We start from the raw sequence: 22,136 nt of genomic DNA on the forward strand, positions 1-22,136 counted from the left end.
CCTTCTGTGACACCACTGACATGGCACATGTCTTTCTCTAAGAAATACACTGATGCTTTATGTCTCAGTCCTGGTCTCTGCCTACTGCACAAGGACTGGCTTTCCCTGGCTCGTGGGAGCGTACCTTTGGAAACCTCAGAGCCCCGGCCTGCATCAAAGACCAAATCTGCTCACAGTTCACTTGTGGAAAGTGAATTTGTAAGAGTCACACAGTTGGCCCCACATATGTTCAGGTTCCCTGCCCACGGGTTCAGCCAGTCAAGGATAGGAAGCATTCAGAAACCGATGTTGTGTCTATTTTAGATCGAATGTGCAGCTTATAACCCTGAGCCTTACCTAAGTAATGAGAGTCAGCCAGATTCACTTTCCACTGCCCGCGGCTTCCTGTGGGTAAGTTTCTTTGTGTTTAAAACAGGCTCATAAAGAATTGACGTACACAGGTGGGTGACAGAAGCCACTGGGGGTGTGGTCGTCATCATTGGAGAATGACAGATTGGCCTTCTAAGAAATTAGAATGTTGACTTATATTCCCTTTTACCTAAAATATTTACAGCTTGAATTCAGCTACAAGTAAACTAATCTAACTGCTGTGAGGATAATTTCAGCATGTTTTCTGCCTTGGTTGTTAAGTTTCATGGGCTTTTTTCCTCCCTTCCAAGACATTGTTGGCTTTTTAACACTGGAAAGTTGGTAGTTAGAGTTAATTTGTTTCAAATGAAATACTAGCCGTGGGTTATTCTCAGTGGCAGTAAAGAGGAAATTCCTCAGGCCTAGGTCTTGGGTATGCTGGCTCATATCAGATCCACACTCAGTCTGACACTCACCCTGGGTACACTTTGCTCCAAGTTAAGTCTTGTTGAAGACCAAGCTTCAACTCAGGCATTGTTCCTCGTGTCCAGCATAGAGCAGCATGGTGAGCTGATGTTACACTTGTGCATTGTGCCCACCTAAACATCGGGGTGTACTCAACCTCATAGGGGTTCCAGTTTCCTTCCAAGAGTACCTGTGGCTATTGGTGTTTGGTCCTCTCCTGGCTACACCCATTCCCAACGCTATCAAGAGCCTGGCAGCTCAGCATCCTTCCTGACAAATTCAGGAGGAACAGGGACAGGGATAGTACCACATGCTCCAGATTGGAGGGGAAGAAAGAGGTTCGCTGAGCACAGGGAGCCATTCTGCTTTCTGCAAGCACCGATCAGGGCTCAGGCCCCTCCTAACTGTTAGCTGTGTTCATCAGCATAGGTCAGAGATCAGGGATCACGCTCATACCAAGTGTTGGTGTGTTTGTCAGCATGCATTATGGCTCAGGCTCCCTCCTGGCGGTTAGCTGACAGCAAGGATAAGGCCCCGGCTCACATAAATACAAATGAATCTCATTTGCACTGGGAAAGCTGACACTACCTAGTATTCTCAGGGTAGTCTCAGGTGCATAGGAAGTTCACAGGCACTGTTGCAGGAATACTGGGTTGAGCCATGCTCAGCAGCTCACCATATGCTAAATGCAGTGACCCACTTTGGACCACTTTTTCAGCTTTGCTGTTTGAAAGGCTAAGATCTATTGAATATTAGTGCCAGCTTACTTAACAGTGATTTATTTGCTCTTCAGTGAGGGAATGGCCTTTGCCATTGTGTAGTGATGGTGCCTTGTTTTATTGTATATAACTGCATTTTAAAAGTAAAGTTATATCCATGATAATAAGTTAGGTTAAAATGCAGAGTAGAGAAAGGGGCTTTGCTAACAACGATTTCACACTCTTTGGTTTTTCTGAGTATGTTGATTCTCACATGAAAACGTCTTCATCCTATCCCAGGAACATCCCCTCATTCATTTTCTCATCCCCTCTCAACCTCCCTCCATTCAGATCGGAAGTTGTAGCAGTCAGATGGGTCAGATCGCCATTGTCTCCTTCCAAAGTTCCAACCCCAAAGTCATTGAGTGCTTCAATGTGGAGTCCCGCATCCTGTGCATGGCGTACATTCCCGCAGAAGAACAGCAGCCCCGAGAACCCAGTGGGGCCATAGATGCTGAGGCCGCAGTTGTAAGAGCTTCCCACGTGCCCACGATCTGTCTGGGCACAGAAGAAGGAAGGTAGAGCATGCTTACTTTGTCGTAGGCATCATCCTTGACTGGGACAAGCACCTTGCCAGTGCTGTGGGGCATTTCCAGGTCATTGCAGTCTGATACATGGCTGTGAAACAAGCCCATGGGAATTATTCTAGGAAACTCCCCCACAGTTGTGGTAGTTTTTTTCAAAGAGTTAAAGTTTCATTCGCTATGTGCTCTTTGCCTCCAAAATGAGTTTGTTAAGCTTCTTAAAATACATCACTCCTGGGACTAAGGAGTTAGTTCAGTGTACAAAGCACTTGGCACTCAAGCCTGAGTACTTGACTTTTATCCCCAAACCCTACATAAAACCTCATAAACTGTGGCAGACTCCTGTAATCTCAGCATCCTGAAGGCATGATGGGAGGTGGAGACATAGAATGTCTCTTAAGCTCTCAGTAGTGGCTGTGGAAGAAAAAAACAACTGCAGAGTGAGATCCAGAGAGAAAACCTGTCTCAAATGAGGTGAAAAGGCCAGGGCTAGCCTAAAAGTTGCCTTCTGACTTCCACATGCATGTTGTGACACACATGTGACTGTACACACATCATCATCATCATATATATAGAGAGACATAAATATACCCAAATAAATCTTGAAACATGATGTTCCAAGATATATAGGAAGAAATAATTCTTTATAACCCATAATTTCTGTGTAAAAGAAAAAGCAGAGGTGGCTGAACATTTTTAAAATATAGATAGCCAAGCACACCAGAGCAGGAAAAGGAAGGGAGAGAGGGAAGGATGAAGAGGAGCCGCATGTGGGCTGATGTCGACTGATGCCCGCAGCTTCTCACAGGAAGGGAAGGGCCTGTTAACTTTTCTTAGGGAGTGAACAGACTTGTTCATCTATAATTTTCCTTTGCAGCATTTCCATTTACAAAAGCAGTCAGGGCTCCAAGAAAGTGAGACTTCAGCACTTTTTCACTCCCGACAAGTCCACGGTCATGAGCTTGGCCTGCTCGCCACAGGGCCTGTACGCTGGCCTGGTCAACGGTTCAGTAGCCAGCTACACCAAAGCTCCAGGTAAACTGCCGTTGGTCTGTGACCCTTCCTGAGGAGAGGGTAAGGCTCACCTCTCAGTAGTACTTGTCACCCCTGGTCCCAGGTCTGTGTCTTGCTCCTTCCTGGAAGGCATTGATACACATGGGAATTTGGCTTCTGGGGCTTCTCCTTACTCCATAACAACTCAAATTGGTGCAAACCTGTCTATCAGCTTCACTCTGGTGCTCTGCTCTACTCTCCTGAACCCTTCACTCAAACCCACTTTGCACTGGGAGTCTGGCCAGGCTGTGACTTTTCCATGTGGCACTGCAGTGATCAGCCTCACCCACCCAGGCAAGGTCTCAGATCCTGAGCCCTGACCCTTTCTGCTTTGGATGCCCTTAGTCCTGTTGTGCAGCCCCTCAACCTCCAGCCTTTTCTGTGGCATGTCTACATTGAACTGGCCATATTGATGGGCCATACTGTAGATAGGAAGAGGGCCATCCGGACCGTGAGCTCCTCTGCCTGTAGACACACTGTGGCTCCCATGTGGACCCCACTCCCAGCCAAGCTCACTGTCCCTTCTTTGCTTCTCCCAGCAGATGAAAGGGTGCAGAATGTTGTCTGGCTGGTCCTCACTGTCCATCACACTTTCAGAAACTATAGCCTTGCAGGAGTGATGCCACTGCTTTAATGAGTTCTTCCTGAGTTTCATGGCTGGGCCTTTGTGGTAGAGTGTGAGGCAGTCTGAATATCCACATAGCATGCCCTTCTATTTTCAGTGGAGGAGGACATGAATGGTCAGAGGCCACTGCCTTCCCAGAGCCAGTAGGCATCTGTTTTGGACACTATCTGACGGGCCTGGGGTTTCTTAATGCACACAGGAGGATTGAATTTTGTGGAAGCATTGGGTTAAGTCTTGGTTCTAAATTTCATTAGTTTTTACGTGGTATCTGACTGTGGTGCCAGTGCCCTGCCCAGGAGCTTTTTCTTTGGCCTGAAGCATGAGCCCAGGGAGTAGTCTTCAAGAGAGGCAGCCTAGTCCTGTTGACCCAGATTCACACACGTTCAGTGGTGACTTTGAACATCACCCCACTGGGGATATAAGGGCACGGTGTCTGGAGAAAAGGTAGCTTCCATGCTCAGAAAACAGAGGCTGATTGTTGGAAGTTGACCATTAACCTAAGAAAAAGGTCCAAAGTGGGTTAATTCCACTGTTGATCACTGAGTGTCTGTTTCAAAGGAACCGTGCTGTCAGTCAGGCAGTGCCGTGCAGTCCTGGCAGCCTGCGGTTAGAGAGAAAATGCTTCCACTCAGAACCCACGTGCAGGCTGTGGCATCGTAAAGGCCTGTGAACCAGGTGGGAATGTTGTGCATACTAATGAGAGGGCATGTTAGAGTGTGGCTATGCATATGCATGAAACTGTGTGTATTAAGGGTGTACATGTATGCACGTATGTGTGTGTACCTGCATATCTGTGTGTATGCTTGTATGCATGTGTGTTTAACCATATATAGTCCCATGTAGGCAGGCCAGTGTCCTTGAGTGCTCAGAACAGTCCTACAGCATTGTTCAGGTGATTGCAATGTAGCATCCTCAGCAGATCTGCTTTGTGACGAGAAGCATGCCAAAGCCAGATCTTCCCAAGTTGCCTCTGGGAAAGGCCCAGCTTAGTTCCATTTGCTTACAGGTTTTGTGTTCAGAGGTTTGGGGCTTCCTGTTCGTGCTTTCTTGAGTCAAGTGAATTTCTTTGCTGGGACATGGCAGTGTCTATGCACTCCAAGGCTTGTTACTCCTCAAAGTGTGGGAGCTCAATAATGGGTAGGATGAAGACTGAAGGATTACTTTTATTTATTTATTTGGTTTTTCCAGGTAAGGTCTCACTGTAGCACAGGCTGACCTGGAATTCACTATGTAGTCTCAGGGTGGCCTTGAATGCATGATGATCCTCCTACCTCTGCCTCCAAGTGCTGGGATAAAAGTGTGCACCACCACACCCGACTTGAAGGATTCATTTTAATTAGAGGATGATCATAACCAGCATTATTAACACTTGTATTCAATATTGACTTAAATCTTCATGGTTTCTACATTATTGACTCATACTTCATATAAAGCATGATGGAATCCAAGAGCTCTGAAATGATTTTCAATCTAAAGCTAGCTATCACTCCTAGGCTTCAGGGAAGGGAGCCAGCAAGCCATGAGGAAAGCAGGATCCTTGTTACTTTGATTCCATCTTTATTTTTCACATTCAGTGAAGACACAAACCTTCCTCATGGGATTGTGCATTATCAAAGGATGATTTCAAAATATAAGCACATCATGGAATTGAAACATTTACCTAGTAATTTGGATACAGTTCCTTCTAACCATTTCATGTATTGTCATTGTCCATAGTGGTATTTATTGAACACATGCAATGAGCTCTGTACACACATGCCTCATGTTTTAGTTCTTAGAACAAGCTTTGAGGCTTGCCTGTACTGTCTCCATCCTGCCTGCCGTCCCCAGTGCTATCATCACGATAGATGTTCTGTGATTGAGGCCTGATTCCAGGGACCCTGGGCACATCAGTCATGCACAAGCGTGTCAGAATCACAGTTGGGATTTTGGTTGGCTGTTGTTTACAGTGAACTGTGACCACATTTTCCTATCCCTGTGACAGTTCCCACAAGTAGAGTAGAACTAAACAAAGTGTTTTCTTTTAAGATGGATCCTGGAACTCAGAACCTCAGCAAGTGATCAAGTTGGGTGTCCTGCCTGTCAGAAGCCTATTGCTGGTGGATGGCTCACTGTGGGCAGCCTCTGGAGGGCAAGTGTTTGTAGCCAACCTGGAGACCCACACTATAGAGGTGAGTCATGTTCATGGTCAGTGTGGAGACCCAGGCCATACAGCTGAGTTGTTCATGGTCAGCGTGAAGATGCAGGCTGTAGCGCTGAGTCATGCTGCTGTAAATGGTGCCTTTCTACAGCAACTGAGGCTGCCAGTGATGAGGGCATCAGGCAGAGACTGGCACTTTCCTGGGTCTATGTGTGAAAAAAGATCCTTTAGGATTTCGCTTAGACAGACAAGATCACCTAGAAAGTTCAACTGTTTTCTCACCGTGTATCCAGGAAATTATTGCTCATGGTTCATCTGCTAAGTAGTGGAAACACTGCTTTAAAAACTCGTTTGGGGACTTCCGGTTAAGATGGCGGCGTAGGTACCACGCCAAAACAGCCTGGGGGGGGAAAGACCAAAATAAACTCAGCAAAATACACACTTTTACTAAAAAGTGAGGTGTATAGGAAGTTGAGGCGGCAGCGGAGAAGTGGAAGAGTTATAGAGCATCCAGAGCCTGCACAGCCGGGAACAGCGGCTCCGGGCCGCTCGGCTACCCGCCGCAACCGCGGAGCGGCAGAAAACCGCCGGTCTCTCGACTCGAGCCGCAGGACAAGCCAGGTGTGGGATTTTCCCCTCACACCGCGCTCTCCGCAACTCGGGAAACGTGAGGGGAGAGCGGCAGCGAGCAACGGAGGGAGGAGCAGACCGCGAGGTAAAAGCACACGATACAACCAGAACAGCCGCGGCTCCCTCCCCTCCCCTGCCGCCTGAACCCAGCTCCAGCGAACACAGCAGCGGCCCGGGACCCGGCCACGCCAACTTGGGCTGACGGCGGGACCCAAGCAGGAGCAGAATTTGGCAGCAACTTCAGCGGCTCCAGCACCGGTACCAGTGGCCCCAGCAGCAGCGGACCCAGGACAGCAGCGGCTTCGGGGTGAGCAGCAGCGGTGGACACGACAACGGCAGCTTCAGCAGTGGTGGGGGCTCCGGCGGAGGCACCTACAACAGCTGCAGAGGCGGCCCAGTTTGCCCCGTAGGAAAAGCCAGTGCCCAGCTCCAGAAACCAGAACAGCAGCCCGACGACCCAGGCAGCAACTTGACTGAGACCACAATCACCCAAGGTAACTGGGATTGCACCAGGGAAGGGTCTCACCTGGTCACAAGCTGACTTGGATACCTCAACAGACCAGAAATCTAAACCTCTTTGTTGATAGAGGATCTGGTCATTATAATAACTACTCTTGCATACATACTCGGGGCTGTTGTTGATGGAATGGGTACAGTGTTTAGCTAAATTTTAGAATCTACCAGTATATTATTCCACTCAGCCTGCTTGAATACTCCTATAGCAGGGAAACTCAACCCCTAAGAACATCTTTGTAGATACTCTGAGAGTCTTAAGAGCCACACCTAATACCTTAAGGTCCTACCCTGAAAATATTTTACACCAAATCAATTGATACAGCTAAGAATACACAGCTAGCTAGAAAATCCAAGCATTAACTTAATCCAAGATGCAAAAATATATACATTATAACACAAGAAACACTAAAAAGCAAGACGATATAAATCCACCTAAAAGTATTAATGCATCAGAAATGTCCTCCAGTGAGAAAGAGTTAGAGGAAATGCCTGAGAAAGAGTTCAAAAGAATAATTATAAATATGTTCAAAGAGGTCAAAGAACACATGAATACAACCAAAGAAGAAATCAAAGAGGAAATCAAAGAGGAAATCAAAGGAATCAAAGAAGAGGCAGGACACCAATTTAATGAAATAAAGAAGGCAATACAAGACATAAATAGAGAAATAGAAATAATAAAGAAAAACCAGTCAGAATTATTAGCAATGAAGAACACAGTTAATGAAATAAAAAACTCTGTAGAAAATCTCACCAGTAGGATGGATGAGGGAGAGGACAGAATATCTAAGCTAGAAGATCAGGTGGCAGACCTAATGCAGTCCAACAAAGAGAAAGACAAACTTATAGAAAAGTATGAGTGGGAATTTCAAGATATTCGGGACACTATGAAAAGATCCAATATAAGAATTCAGGGCATAGTAGAAGGAGAAGAATTCCACTCCAGAGGCATAGTAGGCATCTTCAACAAAATCATAGAGGAAAATTTTCCCCAAATTGGGAAAGAGGTGCCAATACAGATACAGGAAGCCTTTAGAACCCCAGCCAGACAAAACCCAGAAAGAAACTCTCCTCGCCACATTATACTCAAACTTCCAAACACACAAACCAAAGAAAAAATATTGAAAGCAGTTAGAGAGAAAAATCAAGTTACCTACAAAAGCAAGCCCATCAGGATTACAGCAGATTATTCAACACAAACTTTTAAAGCCAGAAGGGCCTGGAGTGATATATTCCAAGTTCTGAAAGATAACAACTGTCAACCAAGGTTACTTTATCCTGCAAAGTTATCCATCCAAATAGATGGAGAAATAAAGACATTCCATGACAAAAGCAGGTTAAAGGAATATCTGAAGACAAAACCAGCTCTACAGAAAATACTTGATAGAATCCTCCATGCTGAACAAAAGGAAAAGCACACATATAAGGAACCTAGAAAAAACCAGCCATACTCAAATACCAGTTAACAGAAGAGAGCACAGGTAGAACAAGTAACACACACACACACACACAAATGGCAAACATAAATACACACCTTTCAATAATATCTCTTAATATCAACGGTCTCAATGCCCCAACGAAAAGACATAGATTTGCAGACTGGGTTAAAAAGCAGGATCCTACAATTTGTTGTCTTCAAGAAACTCACCTTTCTACAAAGGATAGACATTATCTTAGGGTGAAAGGTTGGAAGACGGTGTTTCAAGCAAATGGGCCTAGAAAACAAGCAGGGGTTGCTATCCTAATATCAGACAGGGTGGACTTTAGTCCGAAGTTAGTCAAAAAAGATAAGGAAGGTCACTTTATTTTGATTAAGGGCACACTCCAACAGGAGGACATTACAATCCTAAACATATATGCACCTAACATGGGGGCTCCCAAATTCGTCAAACAAACACTATTAGAACTAAGGTCACAGATAACACCAAACACGGTGGTGGTGGGTGACTTTAACACCCCACTCTCATCAATTGACAGGTCATCCAGGGAAAGAATAAACAGAGAGGCATCTGGACTAAATGAGGTCATAGAAGATATGGACCTAACAGATATATACAGGACATTTCATCCAAAGGCTGCAGAATATACATTCTTTTCAGCAGCACATGGAACATTCTCTAAAATAGACCATATATTAGGACACAAAGCAAATCTTAACAAATTCAGGAAAATTGAAATAATTCCTTGCATTCTATCTGACCACAATGGAATTAAACTACAAATCAGTAGCAAGAAAGGCTATAGAGCATACACAAAATCATGGAAGCTAAACAATACACTACTAAATGATGAGTGGGTCAATGAAGAAACCAAAAAGGAAATCAAAAAATTTATAGAGTCAAATGATAATGAGAACACAACATACCAAAATCTCTGGGACACAATGAAGGCAGTTCTAAGAGGTAAATTTATAGCCTTAAGTGCCTATATTAAGAAATTAGAAAGGTCGCAAGTAAACGACCTAATGCTTCGCCTTAAAGCCTTGGAAAAAGAAGAACAAGGCAAACCAAAAAGTAGTAGACGGGAAGAAATAATAAAGATTAGGGCAGAAATTAATGAAATAGAAACAAAAAGAACAATCCAAAGAATTAATGAAACAAAGAGTTGGTTCTTTGAAAGGATAAACAAGATTGATAAACCCTTAGCAAATCTGACCAAAAGAAAGAGAGAAGAGACACAAATTAATAAAATCAGAGATGAACAAGGTAACATCACAACAGATTCCAGAGAAATTCAAAAAATTATAGGGACATACTATAAAAGCATATACTCCACAAAGTATGAAAATCTGAAAGAAATGGATGATTTCCTTGATCTATATGACCTACCTAAATTAAATCAAAATGAGATTAATCACTTAAATAGACCTATAACAAACATGGAGATCCGAGCAGTTATCAATAATCTCCCAACTAAAAAAAGCCCAGGCCCGGATGGATTCACTGCTGAATTTTACCAGACTTTTAAGGAAGAGCTAACACCATTGCTTCTTAAGCTTTTCCAGGAAATAGAAAAAGAAGGAATCCTACCAAACTCCTTCTATGAGGCCAGCATCACCCTGATACCAAAACCAGGCAAAGATAGAACAAAAAAAGAAAATTACAGACCAATCTCCCTCATGAACATAGATGCAAAAATTCTCAACAAAATATTGGCAAACAGAATACAAGAGTATATCAAAAAGATCATTCACCCTGACCAAGTAGGCTTTATCCCAGAGATGCAGGGATGGTTCAACATACGCAAATCTATAAATATAATACATTACATAAATGGGTTGAAGGACAAAAATCACATGATCATCTCATTAGATGCAGAGAAAGCATTTGACAAAATCCAACATCCCTTCATGATAAAAGTCCTACAGAGACTGGGAATAGAAGGAACATATCTCAATATAATAAAGGCTATTTATGACAAGCCTACAGCCAACATATTACTAAATGGGGAAAAACTGGAAGCTTTTCCACTAAAATCAGGAACAAGACAAGGGTGTCCACTGTCCCCACTTCTATTTAATATAGTTTTGGAAGTCCTAGCCATAGCAATAAGGCAAGAGACACACATAAAAGGGATACAAATTGGAAAGGAAGAAATCAAGTTATCACTATTTGCAGATGACATGATTCTATACATAAAGGACCCTAAAGACTCTACTAGCAAGCTGTTAGAGCTAATCAAAACCTACAGCAATGTAGCAGGATACAAAATAAATACACAGAAATCAGTAGCCTTCATATATGCTAACAACAAACACACAGAGGATGAAATCAGAGAATCACTCCCATTCACAATTGCATCAAAAAAAATAAAATACCTTGGAATAAACCTAACTAAGGAAGTAAAGAATCTATACAATGAGAACTTTAAGACACTCAAGCGAGAAATTGCAGAAGACACTAGAAAGTGGAGAAACATCCCTTGTTCCTGGCTTGGGAGAATCAATATCGTGAAAATGGCAATCTTACCTAAAGCAATCTACACATTTAATGCAATCCCTATCAAAATTCCAAAGGCTTTCTTCATGGAAATAGAAAAAACAATCCAAAAATTCATTTGGAATCATAAAAAACCTCGAATATCTAAAATAATACTGAGCAACAAAAAAGAGGCTGGTGGTATCACCATACCTGATTTTAACCTATACTACAGAGCCATAGTAACAAAAACAGCATGGTACTGGCACAAAAACAGACATGTAGATCAGTGGAACAGAATAGAGGACCCAGATGTAAGCCCAAGTAGCTATAGCCACCTGATATTCGATAAAAATGCCAAAAATACTCATTGGAGAAGAGACAGCCTCTTCAACAAATGGTGTTTTGAAAACTGGATAAATATCTGCAGAAGGATGAAAATAGATTCTTCTCTCTCGCCATGCACAAGAATTAAGTCCAAATGGATTAAAGACCTTAACATCAGACCGGAAACTTTGAAACTGCTAGAGGAAAAAGTAGGGGAAACCCTCCAACATATTGGTCTTGGCAAAGACTTTCTAAATACAACCCCAATTGCTCAGGCAATAAAACCACAGATTAACCACTGGGACCTAATGAAATTACAAAGATTTTGCACCGCAAAGGACACAGTGAAAAAAGCAAAGAGGCAACCTACAGAATGGGAAAAAATCTTCGCCAGCTATATATCTGATAAAGGATTAATATCTAGGATATACAAAGAACTCAAAAAGTTAACTAATAAGGAATCAAACAGGCCAATCAAAAAATGGGCTAAGGAGCTAAATAGAGAGTTCTCAAAGGAAGAAATACGAATGGCATATAAGCACCTAAAAAAATGTTCTACTTCACTAGTCATCAGGGAAATGCAGATTAAAACTACATTGAGATTCCATCTCACTCCTGTCAGATTGGCCACCATCATGAAAACAAATGATCATAAATGTTGGCGGGGATGTGGAAAAAAAGGAACCCTTCTGCACTGCTGGTGGGAATGCAATCTGGTCCAGCCATTGTGGAAAACAGTGTGGAGGTTCCTAAAGCAGCTAGAGATTGATCTACCATATGACCCAGCTATAGCACTCCTAGGCATATATCCAAAGGACTCATCTCATTTCCTTAGAAGTACATGCTCAACCATGTTTATTGCTGCTCAATTTATAATAGCTGGGAAATGGAACCAGCCTAGATGTCCCTCAACAGATGAGTGGATAATGAAGATGTGGTACATTTATACAATGGAGTTCTACTCAGCGGTAAAGAAAAATGAAGTTATGAAATTTGCAGAAAAATGGATGGACCTGGAAAGTATTATACTAAGTCAGGTAACCCAGGCCCAGAAAGCCAAGCGCCACATGTTCTCCCTCATATGGGGATCCTAGCTACAGATGACTGGGCTTCTGTGTGAGAATGAAAATACTTAGTAGCAGAGGCCAGTAAGTTGAAAAGGAGACATAAAGGGTGGAGAAAGGAAGGGAGGAGGATACTTAATAGGTTGATATTGTATATATGTAATTACAATGATTGTAATGGGGAGGTAATATGATTGAGAATGGAATTTCAAACGGGAAAGTGTGGGGGTGGGGAGGGAGGGAATTACCATGGGATATATTTTATAATCATGGAAAATGTTAATAAAAATAAAAAAAAATAAAAATAAAAAAAAAAAAAAAAAAAAAAAAAACTCGTTTGGTGTTTACCATCCTCAGGGACGTGTAGGAAATTAGCTCTTGACTGACGTGTCACTTCACATGAGTGAGCCAGGGGATCGTGCTGGGGTCAGGAGAGGACTAGCCAGCCATACACAAGACCAGCCCACCTTCACCTTCTAAACACAACAGAAACCATAATAAGACATAAAGCAGGGGTGTTAGAATGTTTTATGATTTTCAGGGCAGGGAGCCTCTCTGGGATGCCAGACACACAGAAGTTGCTTTAATAAAGAAAAAAACAATGTGAAGAAAAGTCCCAGTAAAGAAAGAAAATGTAAAGCAATGTCCTTTTTATATCCAGTTGTATGAAAATGTTTATTTACTTATCTATTTACTCACTTGGGTATGTGAATGTTCATGTGTTTGAGTGAGAGCACACGTGTGCCACAGCACATGTGGGGAGGTCAGAGGACAGTGACCAATGTCAGTTCTCACCTTTAACCTTGTTGAGGCAGAGTTGCCACTGTGTTGGCCAGGCTAGCTTATCCAGGAGCTCCAGGGGATTCTTCTGAGTCACCTTTGCATCTCCCTGTAGGTGTACTGGGGTTACAGGTGCATGCAGGACAGCATCAAACTTTTTATTTTGTTTTGTTTTTGTTTTTTTGAGGTAGGGTCTCACTCTAGTCCAGGCTGACCTGGAATTCACTATGTCGTCTCAGGGTGGCTTTGAACTCATGGCGATCCTCCTACCTCTGCCTCCCGAGTGCTGGGATTAAAGGCATGCACCACCACGCCCGGCTTAGCAACAAACTTTGAGTGGGTTTTGGGGCTCCGAACTCAGGTACCAGTGTTCTTACAGCAAACATTTTAATCCATCCACCGAGTCACTTAAAATGTTTTGTACTTAATCCGTCAAGAGTTCTTACTAAACTTCAAGGAAGAAACAAGCAACCTAACAGGAAGTGTTCAGAAGACCTGGAAAGACAGTTTACAGGAACAGAAATACAAACAAGCAGTGTGTGCGCACCCACACGGACACACACCTTTACCCTCATTGACGACTGCATGGTTTATTGCTACATACTCTCACACTCACACACACCCTTAGCCTCACTGATGATGCATGCTTTATTAATAACTTAATTTTTAGAGCAGTTCACAGTAGAATTGGGTAGAAAATTCAGAGATTGACAATATCCTCCCATCACCCCAATGGATAGCCTTTCCCCACAGTCAGCACCCCCACAGCAGGTGTGTTTGCTTTCATCATTGGACTTAAATTGACATTCTATCCTCATTCCGTATATAGTGCACACCAGCTTTTACTTTTACTGTGGTACAGTTCATAGGTTGTAATGACACATTTCTGTCACAGCAACATACATAATGAGTTCATCTCCTTGAAAACCCTCCCTCCTGTACTGCCTCATCTCTCTTTTCATAACCCTGGGTGGTGACTAGGGTCTTCAAAGTATTGTCTTTCAGATTGACAGAAGAAAGACCATTGGAAGAATAGGGGGAGCTGTGTGCTATGCCCTGTGGGAAGGGAGTGAGTACAGCAGTCATTATCAGACCAGATTTTTCTGTAATAAATACAAGATACATTTTTAATTTTATTTCTTTTCCACCAAGAAGTAATAATATTTCTTTAAGACACTCCCTGAAAATACATATGTTTATCATAAATTAATTCCAAGAGCACTGTGGGGGGTGTTCTCCATAGCCATCTCCAAATATTTCCAGGATAGCATAGAGCTCCCTATCATGGCTTTATGATGTCATGTTCCAGAGAGTCTGTCGTTGGGAATCTGAGGTCAGAGTAAGTACATTCAGATCCAAGTAAAAGTCTCCTTTCTAATTTTTTTTTAGCACCAAAATGACTTAATACATTTATAGAAAGAAACAAATGCTTCTCTCCTGGGAAAATAAAATTCATTCAGTTCCTGTTTTGTGGGAGGCCACAGCTGAGGTGTGGGTGCAGCCCAGGACCCAGTGAGTGCTCACAGCTGGGGCGGAGGCGCAGCTGCTAGAGGAGCCAGCTTCTTGTACCATGTGGAGCAGATCCATGGAGGCTGTGAGCACATGCCTGGGCCTGGTTGAACATAGAGTGCCAGGGACTTTGGAAGGAGGTCGCTCAGGCTTCGAAGCCCAGGTGTTCTCAAAGTACTACTATGGGGCTGGCTAGGACCATTCATAGGCCAGAGCATTCTGTGTCCTAGGACAGCACTGGGCAGACTGCCTGCCAGGTGGTGTCCCTGCCTTCTGCCAAGCATGAAGGACAGGTAGGAAAGTCGATTGGTACATAATGAAGAAACATTTCTTCTCACCTTTCAGAGGTGAGCTCACCATCTTTTCCCTTTCCCACCTCATATGGCTTTCTGCCTTGCCTTTAATTCCCTTTTCTTTTTAAGTTTTCAAGTCTTGATATGAATCTAAAGTAATTGATATTTAGGAAAAGGCCAGTTGTTCTGGATTTTGGGCAAGTATTGATATCAGAGGTTCATTTCTTAGATCCATGGACCTTGGTTATGGCTTCATTACTATAACTACTTAACTATAAAACTTGCTATTCCTTGCCCTTGATTTTCTACAATATGCAGTGTGTTTGAGTAAAGACAAATAGATGGAAGGAAAGAGAAGAAAAATAACACAAAAGAGAAAGAATGAATGTTCAGGACATGAACACAGCTCAGCAACAGCACAGTGATTGCCAGTGTTTATGTCCTCCCCTCCCCCACACTGAGAATTAAACTCTTTCCCAGTGTAGAAGAATCACACACGTTAGCCAGCACAGCCCTGCCCTTCAATACACCAGGGTCCCACACGCCGTCCATCCGTTAGCTTGTCATCACAGACTTCCAGGGCAGTTAGTGCTTGGCTCTATACTCACTGGAATGACTGTTGTAGCATGGACTTGTGCCACAAATGGGCAGCATGCCACCTTTGCCTCCAGACAATTCCATACCCAGGCATGAGTGGGGCCCAGTGAGAAGGAAGAAGGTGAGCTACACAGAAGGCAGCACCTTTGCACTTAGAGAAACAAGGCTGTGGGAGGGAAAACATCCTGCACTTTGCTCTGGTCCAGGGCTTGGCAGAGAGGCTACTCTGTGAGAAGTCGGTACTGGTTTCTGGGCAGCCTAGCAGGAGGTATAACATTCACTGCCCCATAAAAACTGTAACCCAGAGCAATCAGACCCTCCCTCTAACACCGTGGTCTCATGGACCTCCTTGTGGAATCTCATGAAGTGGGGGCAATGATGTTCAGAGCTGCTGCCTCCCAGAGTCCCTGATGCTGGCTCCTGCCCAAGGCATCCCCAGCTGTCTCAAGTGCTGAATAGCTTTTGGATCCTAGACTTGTGATATTCATTCCTCAGGTCCTGAAAAGTCCTGTAGTTTGTGGTCTGAATTGGATCAAAGTGGTCTGTAGTAATACACCTGTGGTGTGTCAGTAATAACAATGCATAGCATTCTCTATGTGGGGACTTTTTTGATTCCCTCAGGCTCTTTGTTCTCCAGTAAACAGCCTGTGAAGGTGGTGTGGGAGTGGGAGTGGGGACAGGCTGTGCTCACCGTGAGCCTGTAGAGGAGGCTGAGGATGAGGTCAGCACTGGCATCTTAGGGCATGGAGAGAAAAGAGGAGTGTCCATGTAGCAGCATGAGTAAGAACATGAGCCACAGTCCCCACCACTCCTGGCCCACACAGAGCATGATGTTCTCCCGGGGCACCTGGGGGAGCACAGAGCAGCGTGCAGGTTGAAAGAAGGTAAATTGCCTCTGTCTAATCAGAGATGGTCTTGAGTAGAATCCCTAAGAAATCCAGAGTAACACTGCCAGAATTACTAAAACATTCAGCAAGGTCACAGAATGCAAGATCGATAAACCAAATCAATTTTAACTTCTGTGTGTCGGCAGAACACACATTGGCCAGAAATGAGGCCAATGAGACAACTTTAGGGTGTCATCTGGAAACAGCCCCTGATCTGGCTTTGCCCTCCGCATACAGACCCAGCCACTTTCCAGGGAAATCTTCTATTGAAATAAGAGCCTGGGTGGAGCTTTGCCCAGCCATCTCTTCTGGGGGCGTCCTTGGGGGCTGTGGGGCTCTGTGACCTTGGCAAGCCCAGTGTCTCCACAGTGGGTGTCTGGTGGTGCGGGAGAGTTTTGCTCTGCCTCCTTGTTCTCTAAGGACACAGATCGAAGTTGTTGGTTTTTTTTGTTGTTGTTGTTGTTTTTGGTTTTATTTTTGTTTTTTACCCAGCAGTCTTTTAAATTATTTCAATGTAGAGAACTGCACAGGGTTGAAGTTGACTCTGAGATATCTGAACTTCTGGAGTGCTGCTATGCCAACTCAGCCTGGGCCTCCTGGTCTCCTCTAGGTCTGGACAACTGAGTAGGTTTTTGTTGACAGCTGAGTTAAGAGCCAAGCAGTAACTGTCCTGGCAGTCCCATTCTGTGTGGTGGTGTGAGGGTGCTGCAGGCACTGGGGTCCCCAGGACAGTTGCTGCAGGACTGTCACAGAGTCATTTGAAGAAGGCAGATGGTCTATACCTGGAGTGCAGGGGAAGGATGAGCATCCTGCCTCAGTGTCCTACCCCCTTTCTCCTCCCAGTGGGCTGTGGCTTCTCCTTTGTGGTTCCTTGGGGAGCAGCTTGGCAGTCCCTCAGCGGCCCCTTCCCCACCCCACCCCTGGCCATGTTGTTTGAATTTACGGGTTTTTCAGTTCTTGAAGATTCCATGATGAGAAAATAGTGTTGAGTTCTGTGAAGCACTTTGATCAGGGAAATCACTGATAGTGGCTGTCATTCCACATTCTGAAGCAGAGGCCTCTGTCTTGTACAGTCACAGAGTTGGGTTACAGCTTGACACTGGTGGGCCTCAGGAGCTCAGCCAGGCCCTACTGTGTGGTCTCGGCATACTTGTATATGGTGTTGTCAACTCTACCAGCACCTCTGATGCCCCTTTGCAACCTTCCGACTCCCCAGAATCAGCTGGAGGCCCACCAAGATGAAGGGATGGTCATCTCCCACATGGCTGTGGCTGGTGTTGGCATTTGGATCGCCTTCACCTCAGGGTCCACCCTTCGCCTCTTCCACACAGAAACCCTGAAGCACCTGCAGGATGTCAACATTGCTGCCCCAGTGCATGGCATGCTGCCAGGTATGGGGCGGGAAGGGGAGATCTCAGATGGACTGCCCCTGTGCACCATGTGCTGTTTGTCGGGTATGGGATGGAAGGACCCAGAATTACAACCCCTAAGTAGTGTTCTGACAGGTATGGGGGAAGGGCTGCCACAAAGGTTGGAGGAACAGCACATATAGCCAGTGAAGCCTATGGCCTGACTGTGCGCCTCTGCCTTATTTATGTAGGTGTGCAGCTACTGTGGATGAATGTACAGATGGCTGGCTGATGAATGTGTAGGCACCATGCATGATGTACCCTGAATGCACAAATGTATAACCTGTCTGTGAACAAGAAGCCTATATGCTGAGCATGGCAGAGCAGATGGAGATACCAGAGCCAAGGTGCCTGTGGTGATGCCTGACTATAGCTGTGTTGCCCACAGGAGTCACAGAAGACTGTGGACAGAGAGGGGCCAGTAGCTTGAAGTAGATTTGGGGAGGAAGATACTGCAGGGAGGGGCCTGGGTAGGGTGTGTCCATGTCCTCATGGCCCTGACCTTGGAAGTGGAAAGAGAATGTGAGAGAGGTGGGAGTGTAGAGCCCAGGAATGTGCTACTGGAAAGAGAGTGAAGAAAGAAAGTGAATGGTCTTGGAAAGTGAGTGAGGTTTAGTGGAATGAGAGGGTCAAGAATCAGTTGGTGTCCTCTGCTGGACACTCTTCATATCTTGTGATCAGCAGTTTGGAGAGGAAATCCAAAAGGTCCATGTAGCTCCATGTTCAAGCCGTGAGTTGAGTTAAATAGCATTATTTGTACATCAACTCAGGACAGGTGTCTGTCAGCCTGCACACTGGTAGCCACATGGTCCCTCAGAGGTATCTTGATGCCACAGTGGGGTTGGTGGGAGGTTCCAAACTGGGTCTTGGTGGAGGTGTGTCAGAGGAGGGGAAAGTGCTAAGGGAAGCTGCTGCTGGAGTCTCTTCCAGCTGGTGCAGTAAACTTGGCTGGGGCGGGATGCTTCTGACAGCACATGCTAATTACCCCATTTTGGAGGCTACAAGATAAAGATTTCTTGTGTTCCTGGGAGGAACCACTTTCTTGTTCATGGACAATCATGGAACCACATCCATGCCTACTCTGGCCTTACCTAACTCATCTCCTCCCTCAATCCCCATATCTTAATCCATCCCTACAATATGAAAATGAGAGTTTGTGGAGATACTAACATTTCAACCCAATGCAGTTATCATTTTAGATGCATCAGAGAAACACAATCTTTTCGGGGTCATAGTGCATAAAATGCATGAACCTAACCTTTGATATGTAGAGGATTGAGGAGGCTGAGGCAGAAAGGTGGCACACTGAGACCCGGGGAAGCAGGCATCTGGAGCCTAGGCTAGGTTTGTTCTATGAGGCTAGTTGCAAGTCATTGCTTATTGTAGGGTATTTTATTTACTTAGAAAATAAAAAGTGTGTGTGTGTGTGTGTGTGTGTGTGTGTGTGTGTGTAGAAAACCAAAATTGCTTATATCTGCCCTCCAAAGCAAGCTGAAAGCTTTTCTCTCTAGTACTGGCCACTAGGACAGATGATTGCTATTGGAATTTTTCTCGTCCTTGGGTAGAAACCAAGTCAAACTTATGGATTGCTAACACTTGCGTGCATCTGGCCAGAGTGCTCTGTACTGCAGCCTTTGTCCATGTGTGAAGGACTAGTATCTGGATGTTACTCTGATAAAACTCTCTGGTCTCCAATCTGGACCCTATGCCCTGCAGTCTCTAGGGAGGCAGATGTGGTTACCATGGATCTGGAATGCTGAGACCAGCCACAAGAATGTATCTGGCCATAGCAGGAATTATGGCTGGGGTCCTAGTCTGCCTCATATTTATCACCCTGCGGTCACAGAGTGGAGAAGGGAGGTGCTGGCAAGTGTGTGTGGAGTTTGGGTTTCAGATTTTTTATGAAAAATAATCTTTGTGCATGGTAAATTGAAACCAAGCAATGAACACCCCTCCCCCCCCCCCATGCTGAGGAATACCAGGTGGCCCGGGGCTCCCTAGCCTGTCAACTCTCATGGCCCTCCACTGTTCACCCCTGTGGCCTCCAAGTCTACCCAGCACTTAAAGGCATTCTGTATGCTACTTTTGGTCTATGCTGTCAGCTGTTGTCCTTACTTGTCCCTGTAGCAGAGAAGGGTGGAATGGTACCTAGTCTCTGAACAGAGCAATAAGCAGCACTCACACCCTCCAGCATGTCCATCCCCTGCACCAAGCCATGGAATGCACAGTGCTCAGCCCTTTCTCTCTCCCTCTCTACTTCCTCCCCGACCTCTCCTTTCTAGTTGCCTTTCCTCCACTATGCCATTCCACCACCATATCTGCCTTTCTGCAGGCCTAAAAGCAATGGAGTCGTCTTACTCTGGACCTAAACCTCTGAAATTTACCAAAGTAAATCATCCTTTTAAGTTAGTAAGGTCAAGGAAGCAGTTACCATCTCTTTACTAGGAAAAAAAAATATCCAACCAAAAGCAGCTCATAGGAAGGGGTTACTTTTGGCTTACTTACAGTCTCAAGGGGAAGTTTCACCATGGCAGGGAAAGCAGAGCAGAACAGAGGATGGGTATCACATCTTGTCACATCTTCTAGGAGATAATAGCAAGAATGAGTGCACTCTGGCAAGAGTGGAATGGGCTAGAATACCCCAAAACCTTCCCAGCAACGACCTCCTCCAGCAAAGCTCCATCTCCCAAAGACTCCACAACTCTCCCAAATTACCACTAGCCGGGGACCAAGTATTCAAAACACATGAGCCTGTAAAAGACACTTCATTCAGTTTATCAGTCAGTTTGTCATAGCCACAGACGACTAATGCAGGCTATCCTGGGCATGGCCTCAAGTTCCTCTGTGTGGCTCTTGATCTTGCCCTATGCATGTCTTCAGTCTTTCTTAGACCTACTGGATAGTCAGGTGTGCCAGGCCACAGTGGACTGGAACACCTGTAGTACAGCATGCCACATTTTAAACACCTTCCCCACCAATAACTTGGAGAAGATAATGTCACGCTTCCATCCATACCTGGTGTTCTTGTAGCGTTGATGATGTGCCACCCCATGGTCTGGTCACTGGGGAATCCTGGTGTTGTAGCAGTTATGTTCTCATTGCTGGGACAGAACACCAGACCAGAAGGAGCTTATGAAAGGAAGGTGTTTGTATTCAGCTTACAGTATGTTTTTTTTTTTTTTTTTTGAGGTAGGGTCTTTCTCTAGTCCAGGCTTACCTGGAATTCACTATGCAGTCTCAGGATGGCTTTGAACTCATGGTGATCCTCCTACCTTTGCCTGGGATTAAAGGCCTGCACCACCTTGCCCAGTCAGTTTACAGTTTTAAGGGAACGTTTGATCCTGGCAGGGAAAGCATAGCAGGAACAGACAGCTGGGTGTCAGATCTTCACATCAGTGCAGCTAGGGGGGTGCAGAGTACAGAATGAGATAAGTGTGGCAAGCAGGGTTGGCCTTGGGGGCAATGACACAGCTTTTTTCTCAAGATTCCACCTCCCAAAGACACCACCTGCTGGGAATTAAGTATGAGGCTTAATCACAAACACAAGAATCTATAAGGGTCATTTTGTATTCAAACCACCACACTGAGTAACTTACAAGTTCAGCTGCACCAGGAACCAGGTTCTGTTTGTTATATTCTGGCAGTACTCCTGAGATCCCAGGATGGTGCAGCGTGGGATCACATGCTGTACCTTAGAGAGAATAAAAAGTGGTCATTCCATCTTCTGTCTTTGTCTGCTCATCTGTCTCAGGCCAGTGTTTAGATGCAGCAGGCATTACTGCCTTAAGTTTTAATTTAAATGCTCTGGTGAGTGTTTGTACTGTATCAGGTATACACACACATGTATGGCTATAACACATGGAGGTATCTTTTTGTGCTGTTGGAGTTAAATGTCAGTAGGTCCTACAGATAAAGACACACTGGGCCAAATGAATAGAATTTTAAAAGGAAATGATAATGCAGTCACAGCTTTTATAAAAGTCAGCAGAATGTGATTAAACTACCCTTCTCCCCAGAGGTCCCAGAGTCTCCCTGTGGAATGCGTGTATCTGTTTCTGGGGAGCAGGACTGTTTCCTCCACTTGGAATTCAGTTCTGAGACCATTTACACAGACTCCCTCCCATAAACTACACCAAGCACTATGGCCCAGTAGCAGACACCAAAGTTGAGGGCCTTTGTAGAACAGGGTGCATTTGTTAGAGAAGGGACTTGACTCTGGAAACAGGAATGAGCTCATGGCTGCAGAGTGGGAATGTCCCTCAACTTCCCCAGACCCTGAGAAGCATCAGTGTCCCCA

General features: G+C 44.8%; 1 protein-coding gene across 7 annotated transcripts in view; it reads left to right on the forward strand.

Annotated features, from left to right (window-relative positions):
• The window catches only part of Arhgef10 (Rho guanine nucleotide exchange factor 10), a 100,257-nt gene that overhangs the window by 73,618 nt on the left and 4,503 nt on the right, over nt 1-22,136 (forward strand). For all 7 annotated transcript variants that reach the window (XM_045130738.1, XM_045130736.1, XM_045130737.1 and 4 more), the window contains 5 exons: nt 304-390; nt 1,863-2,089; nt 2,973-3,130; nt 5,802-5,944; nt 17,647-17,821. In XM_045130738.1, coding sequence (XP_044986673.1) covers nt 304-390; nt 1,863-2,089; nt 2,973-3,130; nt 5,802-5,944; nt 17,647-17,821 — 790 coding nt within the window. The remainder of the gene's footprint in view (nt 1-303; nt 391-1,862; nt 2,090-2,972; nt 3,131-5,801; nt 5,945-17,646; nt 17,822-22,136) is intronic.

This window comes from Jaculus jaculus, chromosome 12 (assembly GCF_020740685.1).
Source record: "Jaculus jaculus isolate mJacJac1 chromosome 12, mJacJac1.mat.Y.cur, whole genome shotgun sequence".
Taxonomy (NCBI): domain Eukaryota; kingdom Metazoa; phylum Chordata; class Mammalia; order Rodentia; family Dipodidae; genus Jaculus; species Jaculus jaculus.